Source organism: Lepisosteus platostomus, chromosome 4 (assembly GCF_059453375.1).
Source record: "Lepisosteus platostomus isolate fLepPlt1 chromosome 4, fLepPlt1.hap1, whole genome shotgun sequence".
Taxonomy (NCBI): Eukaryota; Metazoa; Chordata; class Actinopteri; order Semionotiformes; family Lepisosteidae; genus Lepisosteus; species Lepisosteus platostomus.
Window position 1 is genome coordinate 9,423,617 of NC_142614.1, and position 23,812 is coordinate 9,447,428.

At 50.4% G+C, this 23,812-nt stretch overlaps 1 protein-coding gene and 1 long non-coding RNA gene across 7 annotated transcripts in view; one reads left to right on the forward strand and one right to left on the reverse strand.

The window, feature by feature from the left end:
• The window catches only part of lrch4 (leucine-rich repeats and calponin homology (CH) domain containing 4), a 35,587-nt gene extending 24,915 nt beyond the window's left edge, over nt 1-10,672 (forward strand). For 3 of the 6 annotated variants that reach the window (XM_088628256.1, XM_088628252.1, XM_088628254.1), the window contains 8 exons: nt 804-872; nt 1,382-1,436; nt 2,107-2,170; nt 2,542-2,643; nt 2,759-2,859; nt 3,643-3,780; nt 3,918-3,995; nt 6,293-8,705. In XM_088628256.1, the coding sequence (XP_088484382.1) occupies nt 804-872; nt 1,382-1,436; nt 2,107-2,170; nt 2,542-2,643; nt 2,759-2,859; nt 3,643-3,780; nt 3,918-3,995; nt 6,293-6,484 (799 nt within the window). In that variant the 3' untranslated portion in view covers nt 6,485-8,705. Of the gene's footprint in view, nt 1-803; nt 873-1,381; nt 1,437-2,106; nt 2,171-2,541; nt 2,644-2,758; nt 2,860-3,642; nt 3,781-3,917; nt 3,996-6,292; nt 8,706-10,226 lie in introns of those variants that run through there. The other 3 variants (XR_015935792.1, XM_088628253.1, XM_088628255.1) reach the window with 3 other exon arrangements.
• A 699-nt stretch (nt 10,673-11,371) lies between these two features.
• LOC148672495 (uncharacterized) lies at nt 11,372-21,816 on the reverse strand. Its single transcript, XR_015935793.1, has 3 exons — nt 21,493-21,816; nt 13,937-14,029; nt 11,372-12,871 (listed from the first exon to the last, which is right to left on the reverse strand). It is a non-coding gene; the product is annotated as an uncharacterized LOC148672495 (long non-coding RNA).
• Nucleotides 21,817-23,812: the final 1,996 nt, after the last annotated feature.

The following is a 23,812-nucleotide window of genomic DNA, read 5'->3' on the forward strand; positions in this document are numbered from 1 at the left end:
ACGGTGGTGCAGTGGGGAGCATTGCTGCCTTGCAGCGCTGGGGCCCTGGGTTCAGTTCTGGATCTGGGGTGCTGTGTGTGTGGAGTTTGTATGTCGTCCCCATGTTCGCATGGGTTTCCTCTTGTAGTACAAGGACAGCTGTAGTAGTACATAGTACAAGTACTGGTAGCTTAATTGGCTTCTGGGAAGACTGGCCCTGGTGTGAGTGTGTTTTTGTCTGTCTGCCCTGTGATGGACTGCAGTTCTGTCCATCAGGGTGTACCCTGACTTGTGCCCGTTATTGGAAGAAGTGGTTAGAAAATGGAGGGATGGAAGAGCCAAGATTGGCTAGATGGGAGGGAAAAGAAGAGAAGCTGTGTGTGGGATGGAGAGCTTCGATATGTCTGTTCCCGTTCTTTGCCCTCATCCTCTCCAGTAGTCGGCCATGTTCTCACAAGTTCCATCTCGGAGAAACTGGCCAAGGAAAAAGCAGGTGTTCCTGCTGTGACAGCTCATGTTAAAATAAGCTGATTAAATGAATGGCTTAGAGGATCGACCCGGTCCCAGTTTTTAAAACTAGTCCGTGCCAAAGCTTGTCCCCGGCCCGCACTCTGGCCTGAACCTGGGTCGGATGTCAGAGTTGGTAAGAACTTTCCAAGCAAATAGGGTGGAGAAAAACCAACCAGAACTCTAATCCATACCCCACCTCTTATCCCCAACCTCACCTTCACACGAGACCTGACCAGTCCCCTTCCCCCCCCCCCCCCATATCCCGCACCTCGTTATTTCACTTGTAACGTTGTTCACTCTGTTCTGTGTTGTAGTCTGCTGAAATCGACAGCGAAAACAGGAAGTGGCTCCACGTCTGCAGCCCAGACAGGAAGCGGCCCTAGGTAACAGCCTGCTGAGTGTGAAGCCACGTGAGGCTGTGTGCGTGTGATGCAGCTGTGATCGGGTCTCCCCGAGACAGTTACTCGGAGCTTGATCAAGTCCACAAGTTATTTTAATTTGAATTATTTTGCAGACAAGCTCAGATGAAGAGCTTTCTCTTCAAAAGGTGGAGTCATATCCGGTTTTTGAGTTCTGTATTGACTCTCTATTGTCAGGTTCTCTGAAGAGCTCTGCCCTGAAATCAGAATGTTTTGTGCATGGGCTTTATAATCATGTGTTTGTGGTTATATTCTTGTGTTCCTTTACCAGATTGCTGTGTGTTAATATGCAAAATCTGTATCTCTGTACTGACATATTGAGTTCTGGCATATTGTTTTTTCGTTAAAGTTTAATAATAACTTTAAAAGTAAGGGAGGGGTTGAGGTTTACCAGTATGCAGGTGCACTACAGAGAATCCTGCAGAGCATGCTGGGTGGTGCTCATTGACAGTGCAGTGTTTGTCTCCCCCTAGTGGCAGCAGCTTCGACAGTGGCTCCTCGATCATCTGTCTTAGACAAAGGTGTCAGGTCAGTCTCTCTCCTTTCGTGTGACCCACTAGCCCCTCTCTGTCCCCCTAACTCCCTCCTCCTTCTCTTCTCTTCTCTCTGCATCTCCCTACCTCTTGTCTGCTCTGCTGTTTTGTGCTGAACAGTGTTTCCATCAGTCCTCAGAAGAGCATCCAGATACATTCCAGGAGTTAAGGGGAGTGTCTTGTGCTGACGGGTTGAAGGAACTTTAGTCTTGAAGAGAGACCTGACACATGTAGTCAGATTCAAAATCCTCAAAGGCACTTATAATGTCAACCCAGCGGGCTTCTTCAGAAAGTACGGTGAAACACGAGCAAGAGGGCACAAGAGGACACTGCAAGGAAGAGCTTTTAAATCCGAGAACAGGATTCACTCCTTTACACTAAGGGTGGTGGGAGTCTGGAACAAGTTACCAGCCTGGTTGCTGAAGCCGATCCCCTGGTTTCTTTCAAGAAACGGTTGGATGAGTTCCTGGGTTCAATTAACTACTCAACTTCTCACCTGGCTAGTTGGGCCAAATGACCTCTCGTTTGTAACTGTTTTTGTGTTCTTGTGTATCTGCTTACTCTCCACCCTCCCTCTGCTCTCTGCCAGTCCACCGCAGTGTCTGGTGTGCCCAACAAGACAGTGGATGACTCCCCACCTCTTCCTCTCTCTCTCTTCTCTACAGAGTACAGACCAGCCCTCCAGCTCTTCTGCCATCTCAGCTCCAGTCCGGTCCACCAGCAGAACAGGTGTTTATCAGTACTGCATCTGTACAGCGCTTTTAATCACTTAGAAAAAAGCCTATAATCAGCAGCTTTTTTTCACTGCCTGTTTTTCAGCGTTTTTTACAGACTTCAAGGCTAGGTATTAGCGGAAACTCATCAGTTGTGCTCTTTGTGTAGCGCCTTCTTAGCCAAACCTAACCGTTCTGTGCAGAGCTTTTTGTCGATCCTGCAATTAAACTGATGAAAGTGAAACAAGAAAGTGCGTAAAAATGCACGCAGATACAGTGATTATGAAAAGTGTTTTTGTTCTTGTTTGTCTTTCCTAAGAAAGACAACAAGTGAATTCCAATAGGATTTCTTCTTCGGAGTCCTAACCCTCTCCCGTCTCGTCACAGACACGCCCCCTATGCCGAATCCCGCGGGCTCGCCAGGAGCAGTCCAAAAACCAAACAGCTTCCTGTTCCGGGCTCAGTCCCGGACCAACGTCAAGCCCACAGGTCTGAGTCTGGCTGGCCGTGTGTGACGTCGGCTCCGTCTGGGCCCTGTCCCCAGTCGCTCTGTCCCCTGTGGTGCTTTTAAGGGCTGCGTGTCTGACTCCTCTGGTTTCTCCAGGATCGGTCCAGTGTCTGGTGGAGACGGGCCGCTCCGAATCCAAGGCCTCGCTGCTGCGCTCCCCAAGAGAGGAGAGAGAGGGCATCGCACAGCTGCGGAAGGTAGGTTCCGCCGAGCACTCTCCGGGTTTCGAGCTAGAGGAGGCCCTTCACCCCATCTGGTCTGTTCGGTCGCAAGCAGCTAATCGCCCCAAGGCTCTCATCCAGCTATTTCTTAAAAGAAACCAGGGTGTCGGCTGGGTAACTTGATCCAGAACACCTACACGCTTTGGTGTAAAGAAGTGCCTCCTGTTCTCGGTTTCAGATGCACTTCCACCTCGTTTCCACTTGTGCCCCCTGGTTTGTATTTCACCTTTGAAACTGAAGAGGTCCGCTGGGTTGACGTTTTCCGTTCCCTTGCGGATTTTATTTTCCATACTCGGATTTAGGATGCGGGGTACAGGTCTCCTCGTAGACTTCTCTAATTGACACAATTCTCGTCTCTCTGGTGTTTATCTCCTCTCCGACTGTCCCGCTGTTAAACTGTAGACCTCACGACTGAGTCAGAACTAAGCCTGCTGGTCAAAATATTGACTAGACACTTGACTAGACTCTTGGACAAATACTGAATACTGGGATAACAGGCGGAAATCTGAAACTATTCCTGCCAGAGGATAGGGATAAGACTTTCTCACATCCACATCCTGCTCGTGCTGCTCGTGCAGCTCGCAGACACCCGTCAGGTTATTTGTATTGTTGCATTGTTTAGCGCCTTGGGGCAACCTTGTTATGAAAGGCGCTATATACAAATAAATTAAATTGAATTGAATTATTTGTGGGGGGGTGCTTAATATTTTGGCCGGTGACTGTCTTGAGGTGTCTTGATGAGCTGTCTCCCTCTCCCAGACGCTGGAGTCCAGACTGAAGATCACTCTGCCCGAAGACCTGGGCGAAGCCCTGTCCGACGGCGCCATCCTGTGCCAGCTGGCCAATCACGTGCGGCCGCGGTCCGTGTCCATCATCCACATTCCCTCCCCTGCCGTGGTGAGCGCCGGGACTCTGCTCTCACCCTGCCGTGCACTTGTCTGAATGAGATAACGCTTCAGGTGCCCTCTCTGTTAGAGGAATTCATTTAGTTGTGTTGAGTTGGTAAAATGGTGTCCTTCGTGTGTCATTCACAGCCAAAGCTCAGTGCTCCCAAGTGCCGTCGGAACGTCGAGAACTTCATCACCGCCTGTCGGAAGCTGGGCATTCCTGAGGTAAGCACCTGGGCTCCTCTCCTTAACTCCGGCTCGTTTCCAGCCGGGATCACGGTCCTTCGGAGCACGGGAGCCCGAGCTCACGTCCTGGTTACAGTTGTCTGATTAGGACCTTAATTGGAACGGGATTCAATTAGATCCTTAATTTGGAGCAAGATTTTGTCGCTTCTCTTATGTCACTTTTAGGGCACCACCTCCACTCTTCGTATTTCACTGCCTGTCTGGAATTGTTTTTAAAGCAATGGTAATCGCCAGTTACTGCTATCTACTCACCCAAGTCAGAACGGCCACTCGCTTGAAGACTTAGGTGAGCACCAGCACCATGGGCTCTGCTGTGAGCTCCACAGCGCCCCCTGGAGCCGTGGCTGGTCTTGGTGACATCAACCTGCAAGCTCCCTGGCAACTTCGCAGGATACGTTTTTGCCCTGAGACCCCACCTGACTAATCCCAGTCCCACCCTGCCGCTCAGGGAATCCCAGGCTGGGGGGGAGGCCGGAGATGTCTGGGCCCTTGTGCTTGCCCATCCGAAATACTTAACTCGCCGGAGGGAGAACTGTGCATGCGGAACGCGCTCACTGCGCAGCGTTAATGTCTCCAGCTCCTCGTGAGGTCCCAGAACGACCCGCCAATACTCCTCCCTGTTGCGCCCGTTTGGTCATTGCTGCTGCGTGTGTGTGTGTTCGATCAAGATGCTTCCTCTGTCCCCGCACGGAGCACGCTCCATTGCCACACAACTGCACCCTCGGCACAAAGCAGTGAACGCACGTTGCCGAGAGACAACAAAGAGGCGTTAAATGCGAGAGACCAAACGCCTGCATCATCCGCGTGCGCACGTGCCTCCCGTGACGTGCGTAGCACTGGCCTCGCCTGTGGTCCTGAACGTGCTTCTGTGCAGCGCAGAGACGAGCGCCTTTCTTTCCTCCTGTGAGCAGTAATGAGGTCTTCGAGCTGATTACGAGCCACCGAATGAGCTGCCTGTTAACAGCTGTGGTTTATTGTGCCTGCTGTGGGTTTGAAGTGAAGCACAGATGTCACAGATCTCTTTAAGATCAAGCCGGGTTATTGCGACACCGTTTAGCACCAATAAAAACCTCATTCATATCAAAACGGCCTCTGTGCCTCCCTGATTGCACAGTGCTAACTGGAGAATTTGCAGAGGGTTTGCAACTGATCTTAGCCTTTTTATTTTGGCTGTCTTTAACAGCATTCAAATTAAATAAGATTAAATCTTACAGTTGTTAGAATCCCCGAGGAGAAATGGGAAGCAAAATCATATTCGTGCTTGGACAAGAATGAATGGCATTTGATCCATGTAGTTACAGTCCTAAAGGATATAGACAGGGTGAACCCAGGGTTCACTGTTTCACTATTTCCAGTTCGTTAGCTGACAACAAACTAATGCAAAAGGACAGAGCAAGGTCACAGGGTCACAACTGGAAACATCGTTTAGGACAGAGAAGAGGAAAGGTTTCTTCCCACGAAGAGCTGGACCAGGGTATTCAAATGTTAATTCTGTTAGTGAAATGACTATCAGATCGGAGTGCATTCTTAACCAGCTGTTGCTCTGAATGGTGCCAATACTCAGCATGATCACAGAGTGCTGCTAAAGAACTGTTAAAGAAGTAATATTTACAAATGATTACACATGAGAGGAGGCCACATGGGCTGTACAGCTCATTGTGCTGCTTGTGCCTCATTTAATTCAATCCAGCTGTTTCTGGCTAGCTGTAAATCATCATGAACAGCGTGGCTGGGCAGTCTGTTTCAGATACCCACCACCCTTAGTGTAAAAACATGCCTCCCGCTTTCCACCTTAAATTAATTTAAAGTTTCCACTGGAGTACCCTTGTTTAAAAAAAAAGGTTTCTGAGCAGAGAGTGATACAGGGTCATCTTTACCAGTTCAGATTTAATCCATCCCAGATTGACATCTGTTGATGATTGAATGAGAGAATTATATAAGCACAAGTTTTAACTTTGGCCGTTGGTCTCTCATGCTCATCACTGTTCACAGAAGCCATGAGGAAAGGTTTGTGCAGCAAAACAGCTTATGTGTTGTTGAGTGCTGCTGTGCCGCGTCAGTGTGCTTTCAGCTCATCGTGTCTCTTTTTGTTTTTTGTTCTGTGTTGTCTCTCCGCCTCTTGTGTCCTCCCTTTCCCTCTCACTGCTCTCTTTTCTCCACCCCACCTTTTCCTCTCCCGCTCCTCTTTTGTTGTCCCTGGTTTTCCTTTCCTTGTCCCTCTCCGTCTTCTTCGCCCCTCCCCACCTCTCCCCCTCCTCGTTCTTTCCCTCTCTCAGACGGAGGTGTGTGCCTCCTCCGATGTCCTGTGCTCCAATCTCCCGGGGGTGCTGCGCACCGTGGAGGCCCTGACCAGACTGGGGGGGTGCGTCTCCCCCCACATCTCGCTGCTCTGTCCCGGCTTCCTGCTCTTCTACAGCCTGGCCATGGGGCTGCTGTATCTGTCCTACTGCCAGCTCACTGCCTGCTAATCATACCACAGAAACTGACCCTGGTGTCACACACTCACTAACACAGGACAGCACACGCTAAGACACGCTGAGACACACTGACACAATGGATAACAGATCCGCACACGCTGAGACACGCTGACACAATGGATCACACATTCACACAGGCCCGCACACGCTGAGACACACTGACACAATGGATAACAAATTCAAACAGGACACCACATGCTGAGACACACTGACTCGATGGATAACGCATTCACACGGGCCCGCACACTCTCAGACATGCTGACTCAATGGATAACACATTCACACGGGCCCGCACACGCTGAGACATGCTGACACAATAGATAACACATTCACACAGGCCCACACACTCAGACACATTGACACAATGGATAACGGATCTGCACACACTGACACACAGGCAGACATGCAGACACTCCACTAGCTCAGTGCCTTCTAATCTCACCCATAAGCACACACGTGTACTGTATGTTACACACACTCCAGCACCCCCTCCCATGTTACTGCACTGCAGCATGCATGCTAGTGGGCATGCTGGGTAAAGGGAAAGGGGGGTACACAGAGATCATACCTTGCCAAAGCTGCTTATTCCAGAACGGGACACTGGGGCGTCAGAACACATCAGGACACGGACCCTCTTCTCCTCCAAACACTGAAACGAGAAGCCGGCCCCATATCTGGTAAAGCATGGAGCAGCAGCCCACTGCAGCACCACGGTGTCAAACCATTATCGGTACGCTGGGCCGGAGTTCACCAGGCCCTTCCCCTACTGGTGCAGTGGCACATTCCGAGTAGCGGTTCGGTAAGAGAGCGCTTGCTGTATAATTCGCGGTGAAGCCCCCTAGGGACAGTGCCTTTCTGGTGCGGTGCTCTGCCGGGGCGACACCCTTGCAGTACACAGCTCAACATCACGGATTAGAATAGTACTGCTTTCTGGGCTGCACTGTCCCGGCAAGATGTCAGCAAGGCATCGACTGGCCAGCAGTATTTGCAGAGCTACCGCAGGGCACCGTACTTCAGCTCAGAGGCATCAAAATGCCTGGTATTTAGGCTCAGCAGTCAAAGGTTTTGCAATACAGAAGTTAAAAAGGCCTATTCAGTGTAGCAACACAGCGCATTATGTAGTGTTATATAGGTGGATGCAATACACTATGCCTTGTGTTATTTGTAACTGACATATTGTTCTCTCCAAAACATTACGGCAACATTTTATTATAGTTATATTCTGCTGAAACCTGTTTTGAAAAAACAAATGCACATATTGATCTCAATGTAACTAAAAACATTCCCGACTCGCCGGCTCACTGGGGCGGAGCACGGCGCTGCGCTCAGTCTGACCACAAGGTGGCGATACTTCTCTTTCATTCAGAAGGTACAGGAACATTTACAGATTTTATTTTTGTGTTATCATGGGTTTTTTGTACCCTCATCCATGTAGTCTGGTCTAGGTTACTGTTGTATTTGTGTATGATGTTAGGCCTGTTCATCTAAGTTATTTGTGTTTTTAATTTATTTAAAAATGTGATTGTACCTGGATGTTTTCTGTGAAAGAGTCCCAATCAGTGTTTTAGGCTTATTTTTTTTGTTTGTGGCTGTACCCGGACGTCACCCTGTTACCAAGGTCGCCTGGCCACAGGGGTGCAGTGTTGGAACAGGCCAAAACACGCAAATTTAGAAGTGTATGAGAGAACGAAAATTATGGTTTCTCGACGCGTCTTAAAAAGTACACAGTGCCCTCAATCATAAAACCATTTTGTATTCGTAACAATAACCAGTCCTGTTCTTTGGTAGTGTTCCGAGACAACATTTTGAACGATGGAGAAATCCGAGAAGACTCGAGCCTATACGAAGTGGCGTGCGGCTATGTCGCACTCCAATGACGTCACTCCGCGGCCGCCGCTTAAAGCTGCCAGCTGAGGCGTGGAGAGAGCTTGTTTTGGCTTAGTTCGGTTCGGACAGAGTGACGGGGTACAGCCCAAACCATTCATCTCTCGGTCTGTTACATCTCTCTGATGGGACCACGAGTGGTCGCGCTGCGAATCTGCCTGTGTAATGTTCTAAAAAACTGAAGACCTTAAAAAGCATATTTTTTGATATTTATATTGATGCCTAAATATTTAAAGATAAGCTTTAAAAAAGCAAAGGAAATCTTGAGTTTATATATCTAGTTTCTTTTTTCTGTATAGAGATTATTAAAAAAGAAGCTGTCTTTCAACATGTGTTCGGTCTTTTCTGGTCTTTGATGTAATGAAAGAATCTCTTGTGTGGTGGACCATGTGCTCAATGTCCACTCTTCCTGCCAAGCCATTTGTGTAAACTGACGAACCCCGGCCAAGTCGAAGGGTTCGGTTCAGGTGACCCCAGATAACCTCTAAGCAAAAGCTTCCCTGCAGACACAGTCGCTCACTAATTGTTAGGCAGTGTTAAAAAATGTTTTTACAGAATGTAGGGAGTGTTAAGTGCCTGCTAGCACCCTTTGTATTTGCCATAATTCTTCTGAACAGTTTTTGGTAGGCAGTAACTCCTACGATGAATTTGCTTTTGTCCTTCGTTCATGAACACAGCAGCCCCTCATCCACTCCTGCCTCTTGACAAGAGGTCAGTCACGCTGCTCAGCAGTTCGGACCCCCTGATCGGAGGGGGATCCAGTGGTGGTGAGAACAGCCACAAACGAGGGGAGGCCGCTTGGCCCATCTGGACCGTTTATTAGTCAGTAGCTAAGTAATTGTCCCAGGATCTCATCATCCAGCTGTTTCCTGATAGAAACCAGAGTATCAGCTTCTCCAACATGGCTGGGCAGCTCATTCCACCCCCCCGCCTCCTTTTGTGTAAAGACGCGTTGCCAGTTTTAAGTGCACTTCCATGACTGAACTATTCTGCTGCGCCTAGGGTGGGGGTGTGGTCTTGCTTTAAGATCGTGCAGAACACGGAGATGTCTGAACTGTGTAGACTGGAGTGGTGGGCTGGTTTGTCCACGCAATGTTTTTTTTTCCTTGGTTTCTGGAGTCCCCTTTCCTGTAGCGCCATCATGTGGAGGAGGTGAGTCACTGACCATTTGCCCTGCTGGTTTGAACTTGCATGCTGGGGTGCTCTTGAAAATGGGAGTAGCCAGGCTGAAGAAGAAAAAACATAATTAGGTTGATTATAATCCATTAATCAAACTCAACTCCTTTTTAAAGGGACAGGGGTTCAGGGCCTGATCCTAATCCTGGTGATGGTTTTCATAATCTTTCCTGGTTGTTAACCAATGTTAATTATTTTTGCTGTGTTTGCTGTATACGTATGGGTGCACACACTTTTGTTCATTTGTTTGAAACCTTATTCTCTACCTTGAAACTGGAGCCTGAGGTTCCTGTAAGGAGAGAACAATTTGAAGTAACATGTTAGAAGCTCAGATTTCTGACTTGTCAGCTGGGTGAAACTTGTCAGGCTGGCTGCTCGGGGTGGAACTAACACAGGTTGAATGCTAGTGGAGTAGAAAAATCTTAGTTTCCAACGTCTCTTGAAAATCTGTGTGTCGCCTCTGGCTGTATTCTCTATCCCTACCTCTGCTGCTCTGTTCCTCGCCCCCTGATCCACTCCCACTTTTCTTCCTCCCTCCCTCTCTCCCTGTGTGCGGGCAGGGTGGGGCTGTGCTGGGTGGCTGGTGTGGAGGGTGCATCTCTGGTGGGGCGTGGTGTCGTGTGCGACCTGCCCGGTGATTCCTGGTGACCTCCCTCCTCTGTCCCCCTGCCAGGACTCTCTCTGCCCCTCTCAGCTGATCCTGGAGGACGAGGGCCTGACCCGGATCGCCCACATGGTCCAGGGGCTGGTCGACCTGCCGCCTGCAGGACCCCGCCGCGCCTCCCGTCAAGAGGGCCCCTCCTGCGAGTGAACGCTGGGGCTGCCCTCCCCGCTGCCTGACTGGAAAGAGTCCCGCAGTCCAGAGGAAGGAGAGGACAAGACTACTTGTGTTTAAGATCACGTTTCCTTTTTTTGTTTCAAAGTTCCATGCTTCGCAAGATTAGGACATCTGTTTTGGAGCATTCTTCAACTGTAGTTTTGAGACAGACACAGATCACCTGGATTACACCTGTAGTTATACTTCTGACTGGCTCTGCGGTTTAGTAAATATGAACTGTAACACACTCGTACAAACAGGAATATTGCCCAGGTTTAAAATAAAATGTGTTAATGTAATTATTTCAGTATGTTTTAAGTGCCGTTCTGTACTGTGGTTGATCCTCACAAATGTGAAAAGCACAAACTGCAGTCAGGAGACTTACAGATACAGGTTAGTCACAGCATGCAAAATTCCCAAAGGCCGTTTCCCCCTGGCCAATGGAAGCAAGTCTTCAGCTCAGCGGAGGAGTGAGTTGTTACTGGTAGATGGGCTGAAGTTTGCGTGTGTGTTAGTGCTTTTGTCAGTTCACCAGTTTTTGTTTATCACTGTATTTCTATCACCTAGGGTGAGGTTACAACAGTGTATCGGTGTGTTCTGTGCAGCGTGTGCCTTTGTCAGAGGCCACTGAAAAGAAACTTAAGAGAGAAGAGTAGACCTGGAGTGTCATTAGAAATAACAGGTATGGAGGAGGACAGCAGAGAGCAGGGGAGGCTGGGAGATGGAGGAGGACAGCTGAGGTCATAGGAGGCTGGGTATTGGAGGAGGACAGGAGTGATGGAGGGAGCAGGGGGGGCTGGGAGATGGAGGAGGACAGGAGGGATGGAGGGAGCAGGGGAGGCTGCGAAATAGTGGACAGGAGGGATGGTACAGCAGAAAGTGAGGTAGACTGGTAGATGCTGAACGAGAGGAGGCAGTGAAGATCATGAGAGAAAGAGGGGATGAGGTGGGATTACAGACAGCAGAGCTGATGCAGGTTCATGATTAAAGAAAGTGCAGACTCACAGGTTAGGTGGTTTTTATTATTGCAACATGAATAAAGGCAGGAGTTGAGATTTGCAGTATTACAATATCTTGGACACATAGGTTAATCTAGACCTATTGCCAGAGTGGTTTGAGGAAGTTGCACAGCCAGCAGTACTGTAACTAGAGAAAAGATGATCCACTTTTAATACTGAAGTCAGTGCCCTTATAGTTAAGAGGGAAAGATCTCTATTTAATGCTGTACTTGTCAATGCAACCATCCCCTGGACTACTGTATAGAGTTTATTCCATTTATTTTCTTTGCTAACATCAGCAATAACAGTGCCAGAGGGACCAAAAAAGAATTTCAGATCATGAATTCTGGTAACAAACATGTAACAAAGCAAAGAATCAAGATTCAACTGTGATCTGAGAACAGACATATATATATATACACATTTAAAAACCGAACAGTTCTTATTCATACAATAACACGAGTGAAATACAATCTCAAGCCCTCAACGGCAGGTTTTGGGCTCCCAGCGGAACGCCAGCTCTGTCCCTGCAGCCCGAGCTCTGGAAGGCCGGATTTAACTTGGGGGGGTGACAGCCCTGCTCCTGCACCCAGAGAGCATCAGGTGCACCGGCCCCAGCACGGATCCCCAGGAGGAGCTCCTGGGATGCCTCCTGGCTGCTTTTCAACGGACAGCAGATTTCTGGACCTCCGTGTTCAGGCGAAATCGTGCACGCTCAGATGTGGGCGTCCTTCCATGCTCTCGCCAACAAGCTGTGCCCGGGGGTGAAACTGCAGCCTGTCCGTGAATCCCACAGGGCCCTGGGACTGCGCGAGGATGAGCCGAGCAGACCCATTTCTCCATTCTGAGAATCCTGATTTTTTCAAAGCAGTGAGGGACAGCAACGCACCTTTAGTTGGGACAGTGTGGATTACTTCTGCTGGATTCAGCTCGGCTAGTCGCTAGTGCAGGGGTCTCCAACCCTGTGCCCCACCCTGTACAAGGACATAGACCTGCAAGAATGGAACTGTGACCTGGAACTGTAAATAGCTGAATTAGAGCAATTTAATCTCGTTTTGAATAAAAAAAACGAAGTCTCTTCTGCTCTTGAGGACCAGAGTTCCCTAAATTAGCCTCCGCCCCATGATCTTGTGACAGCCCACAGACACACAGGCAACAGCATGTGGAACGGAAGAGACTTCTGAAGAAACAAAATGTACTTATTGGCACTAATGATGTAAACAGGGCTCCCTTGTTTCCTCCCTCTTAAACCTCTGTCTCTCCCCCCTCGCCTTCGGTTTCTCCTCTCGCTGCCCAGCTGCAGGGGGGTGGGGTCAGAGGTGAGAGGTCAGGGGTCGCGGGGTCAGTAGGTCGCGTCAATGGCGTTCATGGTGGAGTCCATCTCGTGGCGGAAGGAGACGCGGGCTTTCCTCGTGAGGAAGAGCTGGCCACCCTGCGCGCCCTCGCCCTCGCTGCTCACCGAGGTCGTGGAGCACAGGCGCGTTTTGCCCTCCGGGGGCGCCTCTGGAGAGGAGGAGAAACGTCAGAGCATGCGTGTCAGTGGTTCAGACAGGCCATAGTCAAAAAGCTTTCGATTGTCATGGGCCTTATTGCACTTGTTACGTCCCCACTATGGCTCAGTCTCAGGGCGAATGGGGACTAACACGTGAGCCAGGGTTTAACGGCCAGAAATACGCAAACAAACAAACAGAAAACAACACTATTGACACTATCCTACAACCCAATATCCTCTAAACCCGTCTCCCGAGAAAGGGGCGGCAAAGCCAAACCAAAGTCTTCCGCAAGCTATCTGTCTGCTCTATCTGAACTAAGCTGTAACGGAAAACCCCAAAAAACCACGGAAGCCACAACAATCCCAACCCTGCACCACAGCCAAGAAGATAAATCTGATACGTCTCGCGTTTTCGCCGTTTCTTCTTCTAAAACGCTCTCGGGACATCCCGTACCGGCATTTAAAACCGGACCGCTCTCTTCAACCAATCCAGAGACAGACCCAATTTAGGGACACGCCCACTTCCAAAAATGGGAGGGGAGTCAAAAATTAAAACAGAACGTAACAGCACTGGATCACGGTTTCAGAGAACCTCTACACAGCGTGAGAAAGAGGGAAGGCCTTCAATTATACCTTCCAAAGAAACCTGGATTCTCCCTACTCTGACCACCTCTTGGTGACAAATAAGTTAGTCACTGATACATCCATCCATTCATTTTCTAACAGCTTCGTGCTATTCAGGGTGGGTGAGCCGGAGCCTATCCCAACAAGCAATGGGTAGCAGGCAGGGTGTATCCTGGGAAGGACACAGATCCATCACAGGGCCGAACTGACACACACTCACACTGGGGCCAATTTTCCCAGAAGCCACCTATCCTCCCAGAATGCCTTTGGACTGTGAACCTGGGGCACCCGCAGGAGGACGCATACAAACATGCAAAGGAAGAACATACAAACTCCACCCCAGCACCCCAGGAAGTGAGCCCAGTACTTCTAAAACCAGGGCCAAGCACACACCCGGGTCGCCACGCCCCAGTCCCTCCCCAGTCCCCTCTCGACTCGTGCAGTACCATTACCTGACTGTGGGGGGCGCTCTGGCTCCTTGCTCCGGTCCTTGTCCTTGCAGCGGCGATACCAAGGGAAGCAGTGCAGCCCCTTCACACCCATCCCTGCAGAGAGGAAGACAGGGGAACAGTGAAGGAGAGAATGAAAAGATTCAGTCAAGCTACAGGGATGAATTCAATGTCCACCAGGGTGTTCAAGTACTGTAACGTTAAAAAAAAAACACAAATGCGCGGCCACATATGCCTTCAGTTTTTATGATCCGTCTTTATTTAATTAAATCCCCTCAGGGGTATGTTGTTAAACAGAGAGAAACCGAGTTGGGAAAGAGGTAGACACAGGTTTTCTCCTGTGTTAGAACGCCTGTCCTGTCCGGTGAGACCGTGAAGACTCATTCAAAACAAGCTGGCAGGATTAGAGTGTCAAAGCGGCAAGACCTTACTGCTTTTATTTATTCTTATCTCGTGTTCTATCTTTCAAACCCGTGCGCGTGACGCGATTTCTCCAATGACGAATTTACACGCGAGGGCTTTTTTAAAATGCAGCACACACAAAAAAATGCTTTTTTAAAATGCACCACAAAAAAAGCTACTTATTATGTTCCAAATTCACACCTACAGGGTAACAGCTTCTGAAAAGCGCGTTCAGCGCTTTCCTGTGTTAAGTGTTAAGCCAGCCAGGCGGGGGTGTTTAATTTAACACGGGCCCCAGACGAAAGCGATCTCGACTTCACCGACAAGAGCTCAAGAGCCGATTTCCGCTGCCAGACAGCGCGGCACAGCACGAGTTTTCGCTCTGAGGAGCCAGCGAGCCCGGATCTCTGCACTCTTATCTTCGAAAGCCGGGCGTGCGTGTTTGCGGTGGATGAAAGAGCCGGGTTTGACAGGAGACCTCGTCCTCGTGCTGACAAACATGACTACACTGCAGACAGGTGAGCTCACCCTGCGAAAGTACCTTTAATTCTTCTCAGCCTTGTCTTTGAAATGGGCCCTTCGCACAGAACCCCGTCCTCCTTGCAGACCCTGTGTTCACCAGGTCTCCTCTCGTTGTCCCAATACAGAGTCGTGACCTCAACTCTTCTGCAATGATTGAATACGTTGAATCATACCGTCTGCTCTGGAACCAGCTGTGTGCTCCAGATGTTTTGCGCAATGGTAAAGCCCTTAGGAAAAACGTTAACAAACTGCTAATATGTCAATATAACTTCATCACAAGCACTGTCATCTTTCAAAAACTGCCTGGGGGAGATTCTCTGGCTGCAAGGTGCTCCTTTCCAGTTTGTCAGGTTTTTGGATTCTGAGAAACGCACAGGGGTGTAAACCAGACCTGCTGGTAATGTCTCTCTTCACCGGAGACATATCCTGCCTAGATATGTCCACATCTCCCTCAGCTGTAAGGACAGGTATAGATTCTCCAGAGAGATCGGTGTCCACATCTCCCTCAGCTGTAAGGACAGGTATAGATTCTCCAGAGAGATCGGTGTCTACATCTCCCTCAGCTGTGAGGACAAGTATAGATTCTCCAAAGAGATCGGTGTCCACATCTCCCTCAGCTGTGAGGACAAGTATAGATTCTCCAGAGAGATCGGTGTCCACATCTCCCTCAGCTGTGAGGACAAGTATAGATTCTCCAGAGAGATCGGTGTCCACATCTCCCTCAGCTGTGAGGACAAGTATAGATTCTCCAGAGAGATCGGTGTCCACATCTCCCTCAGCTGTGAGGACAAGTATAGATTCTCCAGAGAGATCGGTGTCCACATCTCCCTCAGCTGTGAGGACAAGTATAGATTCTCCAGAGAGATCGGTGTCCACATCTCCCTCAGCTGTGAGGACAAGTATAGATTCTCCAGAGAGATCGGTGTCCACATCTCCCTCAGCTGTGAGGACAGGTATAGATTCTCCAGAGATCTGTGTCCACATCTCCCTCAGCTGTGAGGACAGGTATAGATTCCCTCAAGGGATCTGTGTCCACATCTCCCTCAGCTGTGAGGACAGGTATAGATTCCCTCAAGGGATCTATGTTGACGCCTGTTTCACCTGCATGGACAGGTATAGATTCCCTGGAGGGATCTGTGTTCTATGGGCTCCTCTCATGGGGAACCTGTCTTGTGCTCTTGTGTAACTACTGTAGAGAGGCACACACGGAAAGGCACAGGCGAGACAGTTTGGGAGAGAAAGAGACAGCAGGACAGACATGTTCCAGCTCGCTGGTTCTGAATTGGGTCAGGCTGCACAGGGGTGGCAAAGAGCTGCAATATTAATACATCCCCTCTCCCACCCTCCCCAAATAGACACTGGCTCACCAGTTAGGAATCCAGGGTCCTGGCACTGACTGCACTCCTGCAGACTTTTATTTTGGCCAGAACCAGGATCAGGCACAAGTCCCAGTGATGGACAGCGACCAGCTCTCTCCCCACAATGGGACGCCTTTGTGCGCCGTAAAAGGGACTCGAATTTCTCTCTTGCACTGAATCCCCAGAGCCTCACGGATCACTGGGCGCAGCCACTTCACTCTGCGTCCCCTGCGCCTCCTGCTTCCTCCCAGCACGCCGGGATCACTGCTGTCCTCGTGTCTAGACTGAGCTTTTCGCTGTGCACCGCAAGGCATTAGGAAACAGCAGGGCCTTGCAGGCTGAAGCACCCTGCTTATCGAGCCTCTGTGAGCCAGTTCAGCTGCCCGGATCATGTCTGCCCCACCCCCAGCTATTTAAGCACATGAGCGTCGCCTCTCGAAAGTGGCAACAGAGCCGCCACACTCGGAGCCGTGCAAATGCAGCACACTGCTCATTAGCGGCAAACTGTGTGGGGTGAAAAAAATGCCACAGCTGGTTGGTGTATACCTGCGATCTGGGGGTGTGATTCATTAATTGTGTTTCTGTAGTGATTTTTGGCCCAAAAAAATTCCAAATCCTCTTTCTATGCAGAAGGGGCCCCACTTCACCCCCCCACAGTGCAGTGCTGCACACAGCCGCCCTCCTGCACACAGGTCAGGGGGAGGAGGAAGACTCTGCTGCACCAGCTGAGTGAAGGAGGTGCTGTAGGGAAGCCAGACTGCACAGATCCAGAGTCAGCACTCCTACGGACAGTGTCCCGGGATCTTTCATGTCCAAACAGGACTGGATGTCCGTTTGCTGTCTCAGCCACCAGCTCCTGTCCTCTGTCCTCCCCACACAGGAGTGTTGGTTTGGTCCAGAGGGCTTAGAGTTCGCCCATCACAACCCTAACCAGGCCCAGCTTTGCTTCTCTGCTGACAGCTGATGAGACTGAGGCACAAGACATTAGCAGTGCTGTTTGAGGATCTGTGATTAAAGCGTACACACAGCTGTCCGCGCTGAGACATGTGGGAGCTGTCTCCCCTTGACACTTTCCTCTTTTCTTGCCTGGGGAAGCCCAGGTCTTTGGCTTGGAGTAATGATTACATTGTCGATCACGGTGGCGTGGAGGCGTCCCATTCCATTCCTCCCTGTGTGGGGAATGCCGGTGTGAACGTGAAGGGGGTTCAACTCCGGCGTGACACGACAGAAGATTTGTCTGTAATGCAGACTGGAGGTCCGTCTTACCGGCTCGTTTCCAAGACGCTTTAATTGCCTGCTTGTTGAGTAGCTCCTGCAAGGTTCCCTGTGGCGGTGAGTGAGGCGCAGGGCTGCTCCGGGACCCGAGCTGGGAAACCGTTCGTCCGTGGGCGGGTCCCTTGCTCCTGCAGGCCTTGGTCTAGGATCCGCTGAGGACCAGGAGTCCCGGCTGTCGGCGTACTACCTCCGTCCCGTCCGCGCAGAGGCAGCGGGTCAGCCCCGGCGAAGGCTGAGCGGCACAGATGTACAGGGTGCTTGTCAAGGAAGCAGACGGGTGTGCTGGGAAAGCAGCATTTGATCCGCAGTGAGAGCAGGGGCGCCACAACAGAGAAGCGTGAATTCTGTTTCGGGACTGGGGATCCTTCTGTGTGGAGTCTGCAGGCTCGCCACTGTGTTGGCCTTGCCTCTGGCTTTCCTCCCACCTTCTGCAGTCCTGCTGGTGAGATTAACTGGCGCCTGTAGATTCTCCCACGCGTGTCCGTCCAAGATGCCACCCTGCCATAGAGCCTGTCCTTCTGGGATGAGTTGCCGGGTGGCCACAGCCCTCTCCAGGACCTGGCCGGGTCCTAAAGTATGGATGGATGAATCTTCAGCGTCCAGTTTCAGTTGTGTGGTGTCGTAGTCCATGAGGAAAATATTCCCAAGGTGCCAAGTGTATGTGGCCGGGGGGCGTGACCATTGGAACATGCTGCCGGCGGGGGGCAGAAGGGTGCAGGAGGTTAGGAAAGTGTTATTGTCTCCCACACACCCTCCGTCTCCAGTTGGGCAGTGTGGCAGTGGGAGCGAGTGGCGCCATGCCCGGAGTAAAAATACCCTTCTGAAAGAGCAGGGGCACCATGCCAGGGCAAACAGACGGAACAGAGGCATGCCATTAATTCCACAGAAAGAGGGAAACCGGCCATTTCCCATGGAGATCAGCCTGATCCTGCTTTCACTGGGCTGGGAAAAACACAAACCCTTAACCCTTGAGAGCAAAGACGCGCAGATTTAAGGGGTGAACTTCTGGTGCCAAACTGACTGATGGGACGTGGGCCGTTTTCCAAAGCTGTGCGTGTGAGCTGAATAAAATCGACCAGAAACCCTGCCGCTAGGTTTCTCCCACCAGGCCTGGTCTCCAGACTCCCCAGCGGGTGTCTCAGTTACAGAACCTGACCCCCAGAATGAACCGATCGTCTACTGATTCCACCCCTTCAAATCGATCGCTTTCAGGCTGCAGCGTTCAGAGGTTTGATTCCTCCTGGCACAATTCAGAAGCAACTCAGAACTCTTCTTTAGGAGCGGAAAACAATTAAAATAGTCCAATTAATGAAACCATTCTGACCCTCATGTTTTCATCTTTAACTACGTGACTTTTGCGTTTGCACCTCCTGTAATTATTGAATTGCCTTTACTATTGGTCTTAATTAGCCAATACAGCGGTTTGTTTCAAACACTGACAGATAGATGATGTGCAGGGCTCATACACCACAGTTCTTGTGATGGGAGTGTCCTTGACTCTTGACTTCAGCTCTCCGGTGCTCCAGGACACTGGTGTTTTATAGGACTGATTAAATCCCCATATTCCTCATGACAAGCAAAGGCTTCATCTTGTCCAGCTGAGCAGTTATTGAACTGAATAAAACTTGTGTTGGTCCAGGTCTGGAGCCAGTCGTGGTCCAGGAGGACTATGGTGTCTCCCACCCTCAGTCAGGACATGACTGGGTCACAGAATGGGAGCAGTTTACCAGCTTGTCCCAGCTTGTCAGGTGCTGCTGCTCTAAAGAGGCCTAGCGTGCCTGCTGACAGGTGGACCAGGACTGGACACCGGCCTGGTCTGAGCCCCTGCCCCAGCAGCACGCAGCTCCACAGGGGAACCACTGACAAGCACCTGCAGGGCAGGGAGGAGTCACCAGCAGCTCCTCCACTCCAGGGCACAAAGGTTAAGGAGCTCTGAGTACAAAATCGAGAGGCGGCTGAAGACAGCTTAGTGTTGCACAACAGGAGAGTCTGTCTGTCACATCCACACACTCCCTCTCTCACACACACACTCCCTCTCTCTCTCTCACACACACACACAAATTCCCAACACACAAATTGATTCACATACAAATTAACTCTCTCTCTCACACACACACACTCTCTCATTCTCACACACACACACACTCTCTCTCATTCAAATTCAATGGGCTTTATTGGCATGACCAGTTAATCGTAGTGTTGCCAAAGACGATAACAATTAACATTTCCAGACGCGTGATAAAACATTAGACAACATTTATAAAATCCATTATTTTCCTCTCAGCGTTACTGAAGCTCCGATCCTGCGGCTGGGGCGCTATGGAGATTTTACGGACTAGGAGTTTAACTCGACGGAGGTTGGAAGCTGTATTGATTCTGGCAGGGGGTTAGATTTGTTGTTTGAGGGAAGAGCGGATGTCTTATTCCCCGAGTGTTTCTTGCGCGCTCTGTGGTGGACGCGCACACGCGTGCGACGTGCACAGTGTGACTGGGGGAGTCGGACACGGACAGGCGTGTCCGGCTTGACCGCGGCGAACGGCCACAAAGCAGAGCGCTCAGACGGATACAGTACGGGCTCGGCAGCCGCCGCCTTTCAGAAACACAGCCTGCTGCGGCCGTTTACAGGAGAGACTGTACCCCCCCACACACACACACTCGTTTAAAACGTATTACTCGTTTATTTTTTCTGTATCCGCTGAAGCGGTCTACCTTTGGTACTCCTTATTTGGCAATTTGAGCTTTCCGCGGATCGGTTTCTTTTAAAAAAACGCTCTTCTCAATTGCAAAAGCAGAGTTGGCACGTATATCGTTTTAAAGAATAATACATGTAAGGGCAGATTTCGGTTCTGTGTTTTGCACACCCAGTACAGCCGGAAGGTGATCGGGCTGGGGGACAGAACCTTAGTTTAAGCGCGTGAGGACGCCCTGTACTTCCCGGAAGGAGCGTGGCGAAGTGTTCTGGGGCGGTGATCCTCGGTTCTGGTTCTGGAGAGTCGCTCGAACTCCCCAGTGGCTGGACACGGCCGGCCACAAGACCGATCGAGCCGAGGGCCGGTTCCGTTAACGGGTTTTCGAGGGCGTGGGCATCGTGACCGCCTGGATACCGCGGGGCTCTGCAGGACCAGGAGTGGGCTTCGTGGGCTTGTGGGTCAGTGTATGACCCACTTGAACGCGCTGAGGGACGACCAGTTTACTTTCCGCGGCCGCGCCCTGTTGTCACAGCGCCCCGGCGGGACAAGAGGGAGATACTGTCCTTATAAGCGATATTAACATTTTTAAGAATTAGGCGTCTCAAACTCAGTTCCTGGAGAGCTTAGTCTTTTTTTTCCCTGTTCCACGCTCCTACTCCGTTGCACAGTCGGTCTACTTAATTAATTAACTGCATGATTGGACCACTTCTAACCGCGTTCTGAGGTGATCTATAGCTAAACTCTGCTTTTAATGAAGTGAATGTATGTCCTCTGTAATCAACAAGGAGAATCCTATACATGTCTAGTTTACAAGATAATTAAGTTAATTGTTTAATTGACTTCTGAGGCGGGATCAAAACAAGACCCCAGACTCTTTAGATACTGAGTCTGTCCTGCGGTCTTCGGTTTTTTGATCCGGCCTGCGATATCAGTTAAACAGTTGACCTAATTATCTTGTCAACTGCACGTACACAACACGCAGTAGTCTTTTACTTAAGGTCTTTTACAGTTGATTACACGTTCAGTGCATTGCATCACCTCAGAGCCTGGAAAGAAGAATTACAATCAAGCAGCGAATTAGTTTATGAGATTCTGAAACCCAGAATCCTCCAGAAACTGAGCGTGAGGCCCCTGTGCTAAATACGGGGATGGTTAAAACTTTGACAGTGTCTATAAACCAAATAAAGGAAAAACGCCCCCCTTCTTTCCACTGCGCTCACGGGATCCCAGTCTGTGCGGGACATGAGGCGTGTCCTAAATTCACAGTCCCGGGACGAACAGGGCTCCAATGAGAAGTTTCACTTCATCTTACCTGTTGCAGGATAGAAGCCCACAGACAGCCTACCGGTTGGTTCTTCCGCGAGTACAAATGTTTAGAAAGCAAAGCGACGCAACGTATGGGATTCTGCTGGAAAGAAAGGAGTCTTCTTCTGCAACTCGGCGCTGCCTATAGGCTATAACTGGCCTGCTGTAAATCCTCCCCGGTCATGTAATACAGATAATACTGGTATATGCGCCCCCCCGCACACAGAGGCTGTAAGGGTCGGCCCGAACGGCAGCACGGAAAGATTTCTTGAGAGCGTGGAGCGATTTAGCTTTAAATAGCTAATCCAGGGAGTTCGGGCACGTGACTCCGGCTGGCCCGCACACGCCCCCTCCCTCCCTGCACGAGCGCAGGCGTTCCCAAGAGAGGACAGCGCGCGTCCGGAGCGGTCTGCCCGCCGGGGCGCGCGCCTCTCGGAGCCGGTGTGGACGAAACGTGTTGTTCGATGTCCCCAGGCTGTGCCGCCGGGCAGTGACTTCTGAGAAGGAGCCTCCGCCTTTTTTGACAGAAGATCGTTGTTGTTTTTTTCTAAGAAGCGTATCGCTGAAGTCTCCTGCTTGCCGCACAAGTTTGTATCTCCCCAGAATTTAGCGTGTGTACGGTGTGCTGGTGCGATTTTTACTTGAACCCCGCAAAGAAAGGTTTCTGTATCCCATCCCGACTCTCAACGGCAGAACCTAATCCCAGGCTGAACCCGCTGGCGCTCGCAATTATATCTCCAGTACATCATCGCAGGCACATACTTAACTTCCACTTTTTGTTTCTTAGTCATGGCATAATCAGACAGGGTTTGGCTCCGTCTAGGTTTAAGCAGGGAACTGTCCGCCGTTTGAACGATTCTGTCCTCCTCAAGCACAAAAGAGGAGCGCTGAGCTCACCCAGAGCTCTCCCGCCCTGGTTCTGCAGAGCCCCGAACACGGCTTCTAACGCCACATCTCCCCCAACCTCCAGTGACTGACAGCCTAGGAGCTCTTTTATAAGCCATTTGTCAGTTAAGCAATGAAAGGGACACTGGTCTTTGGGGGCAGAAGTATTCAGAGTTTTGATCCGCTGTCCTGCACTATCCTGGGACTGCTCTGTTTTCCTGAGCAGTGATCTGCTGTCCTGCACTCTGTTGTGACTGTGCTGTGTTTTCCTGAGCAGTGATCTGCTGTCCTGGACTCTGTTGTGACTGCGCTGTGTTTTCCTGAATAGTGATCTGCTGTCCTGAACTCTGTTGTGACTGTGCTGTGTTTTCCTGAGAAGTGATGTGCTGTCCTGCACTTTGTTGTAACTGTGCTGTGTTTTCCTGAGCAGTGATGTGCTGTCCTGCACTCTCCTGTGACTGCGCTGTGTTTTCCTGAGCAGTGATCTGCTGTTCTGCACTCTCTTGTAACTGTGCTGTGTTTTCCTGAGCAGTGATCTGCTGTCCTGCACTCTCCTGTAACTGTGCTGTGTTTTCCTGAGCAGTGATGTGCTGTCCTGCACTCTCCTGTGACAGCACTGTTTTCCTGAACAGTGATGTGCTGTCCTGCACTCTGTTGTGACTGTGCTGTGTTTTCCTGAGCAGTGATCTGCTGTCCTGCACTCTCTTGTAACTGTGCTGTGTTTTCCTGAGCAGTGATCTGCTGCCCTGCACTCTGTTGTGACTGTGCTGTGTTTTCCTGAGAAGTGATGTGCTGTCCTGCACTTTGTTGTAACTGTGCTGTGTTTTCCTGAGCAGTGATGTGCTGTCCTGCACTCTCCTGTGACTGCGCTGTGTTTTCCTGAGCAGTGATCTGCTGTTCTGCACTCTCTTGTAACTGTGCTGTGTTTTCCTGAGCAGTGATCTGCTGTCCTGCACTCTCCTGTAACTGTGCTGTGTTTTCCTGAGCAGTGATGTGCTGTCCTGCACTCTCCTGTGACAGCACTGTTTTCCTGAACAGTGATGTGCTGTCCTGCACTCTGTTGTGACTGTGCTGTGTTTTCCTGAGCAGTGATCTGCTGTCCTGCACTCTCTTGTAACTGTGCTGTGTTTTCCTGAGCAGTGATCTGCTGCCCTGCACTCTGTTGTGACTGTGCTGTGTTTTCCTGAGCAGTGATCTGCTGTTCTGCACTCTCTTGTAACTGTACTGTGTTTTCCTGAGCAGTGATCTGCTCTCCTGCACTCTCCTGTAACTGTGCTGTGTTTTCCTGAGCAGTGATGTGCTGTCCTGCACTCTCCTGTGACTGCGCTGTGTTTTCCTGAGAAGTGATGTGCTGTCCCGCACTCTGTTGTGACTGTGCTGTGTTTTCCTGAGCAGTGATCTGCTGTTCTGCACTCTCCTGTAACTGTGCTGTGTTTTCCTGA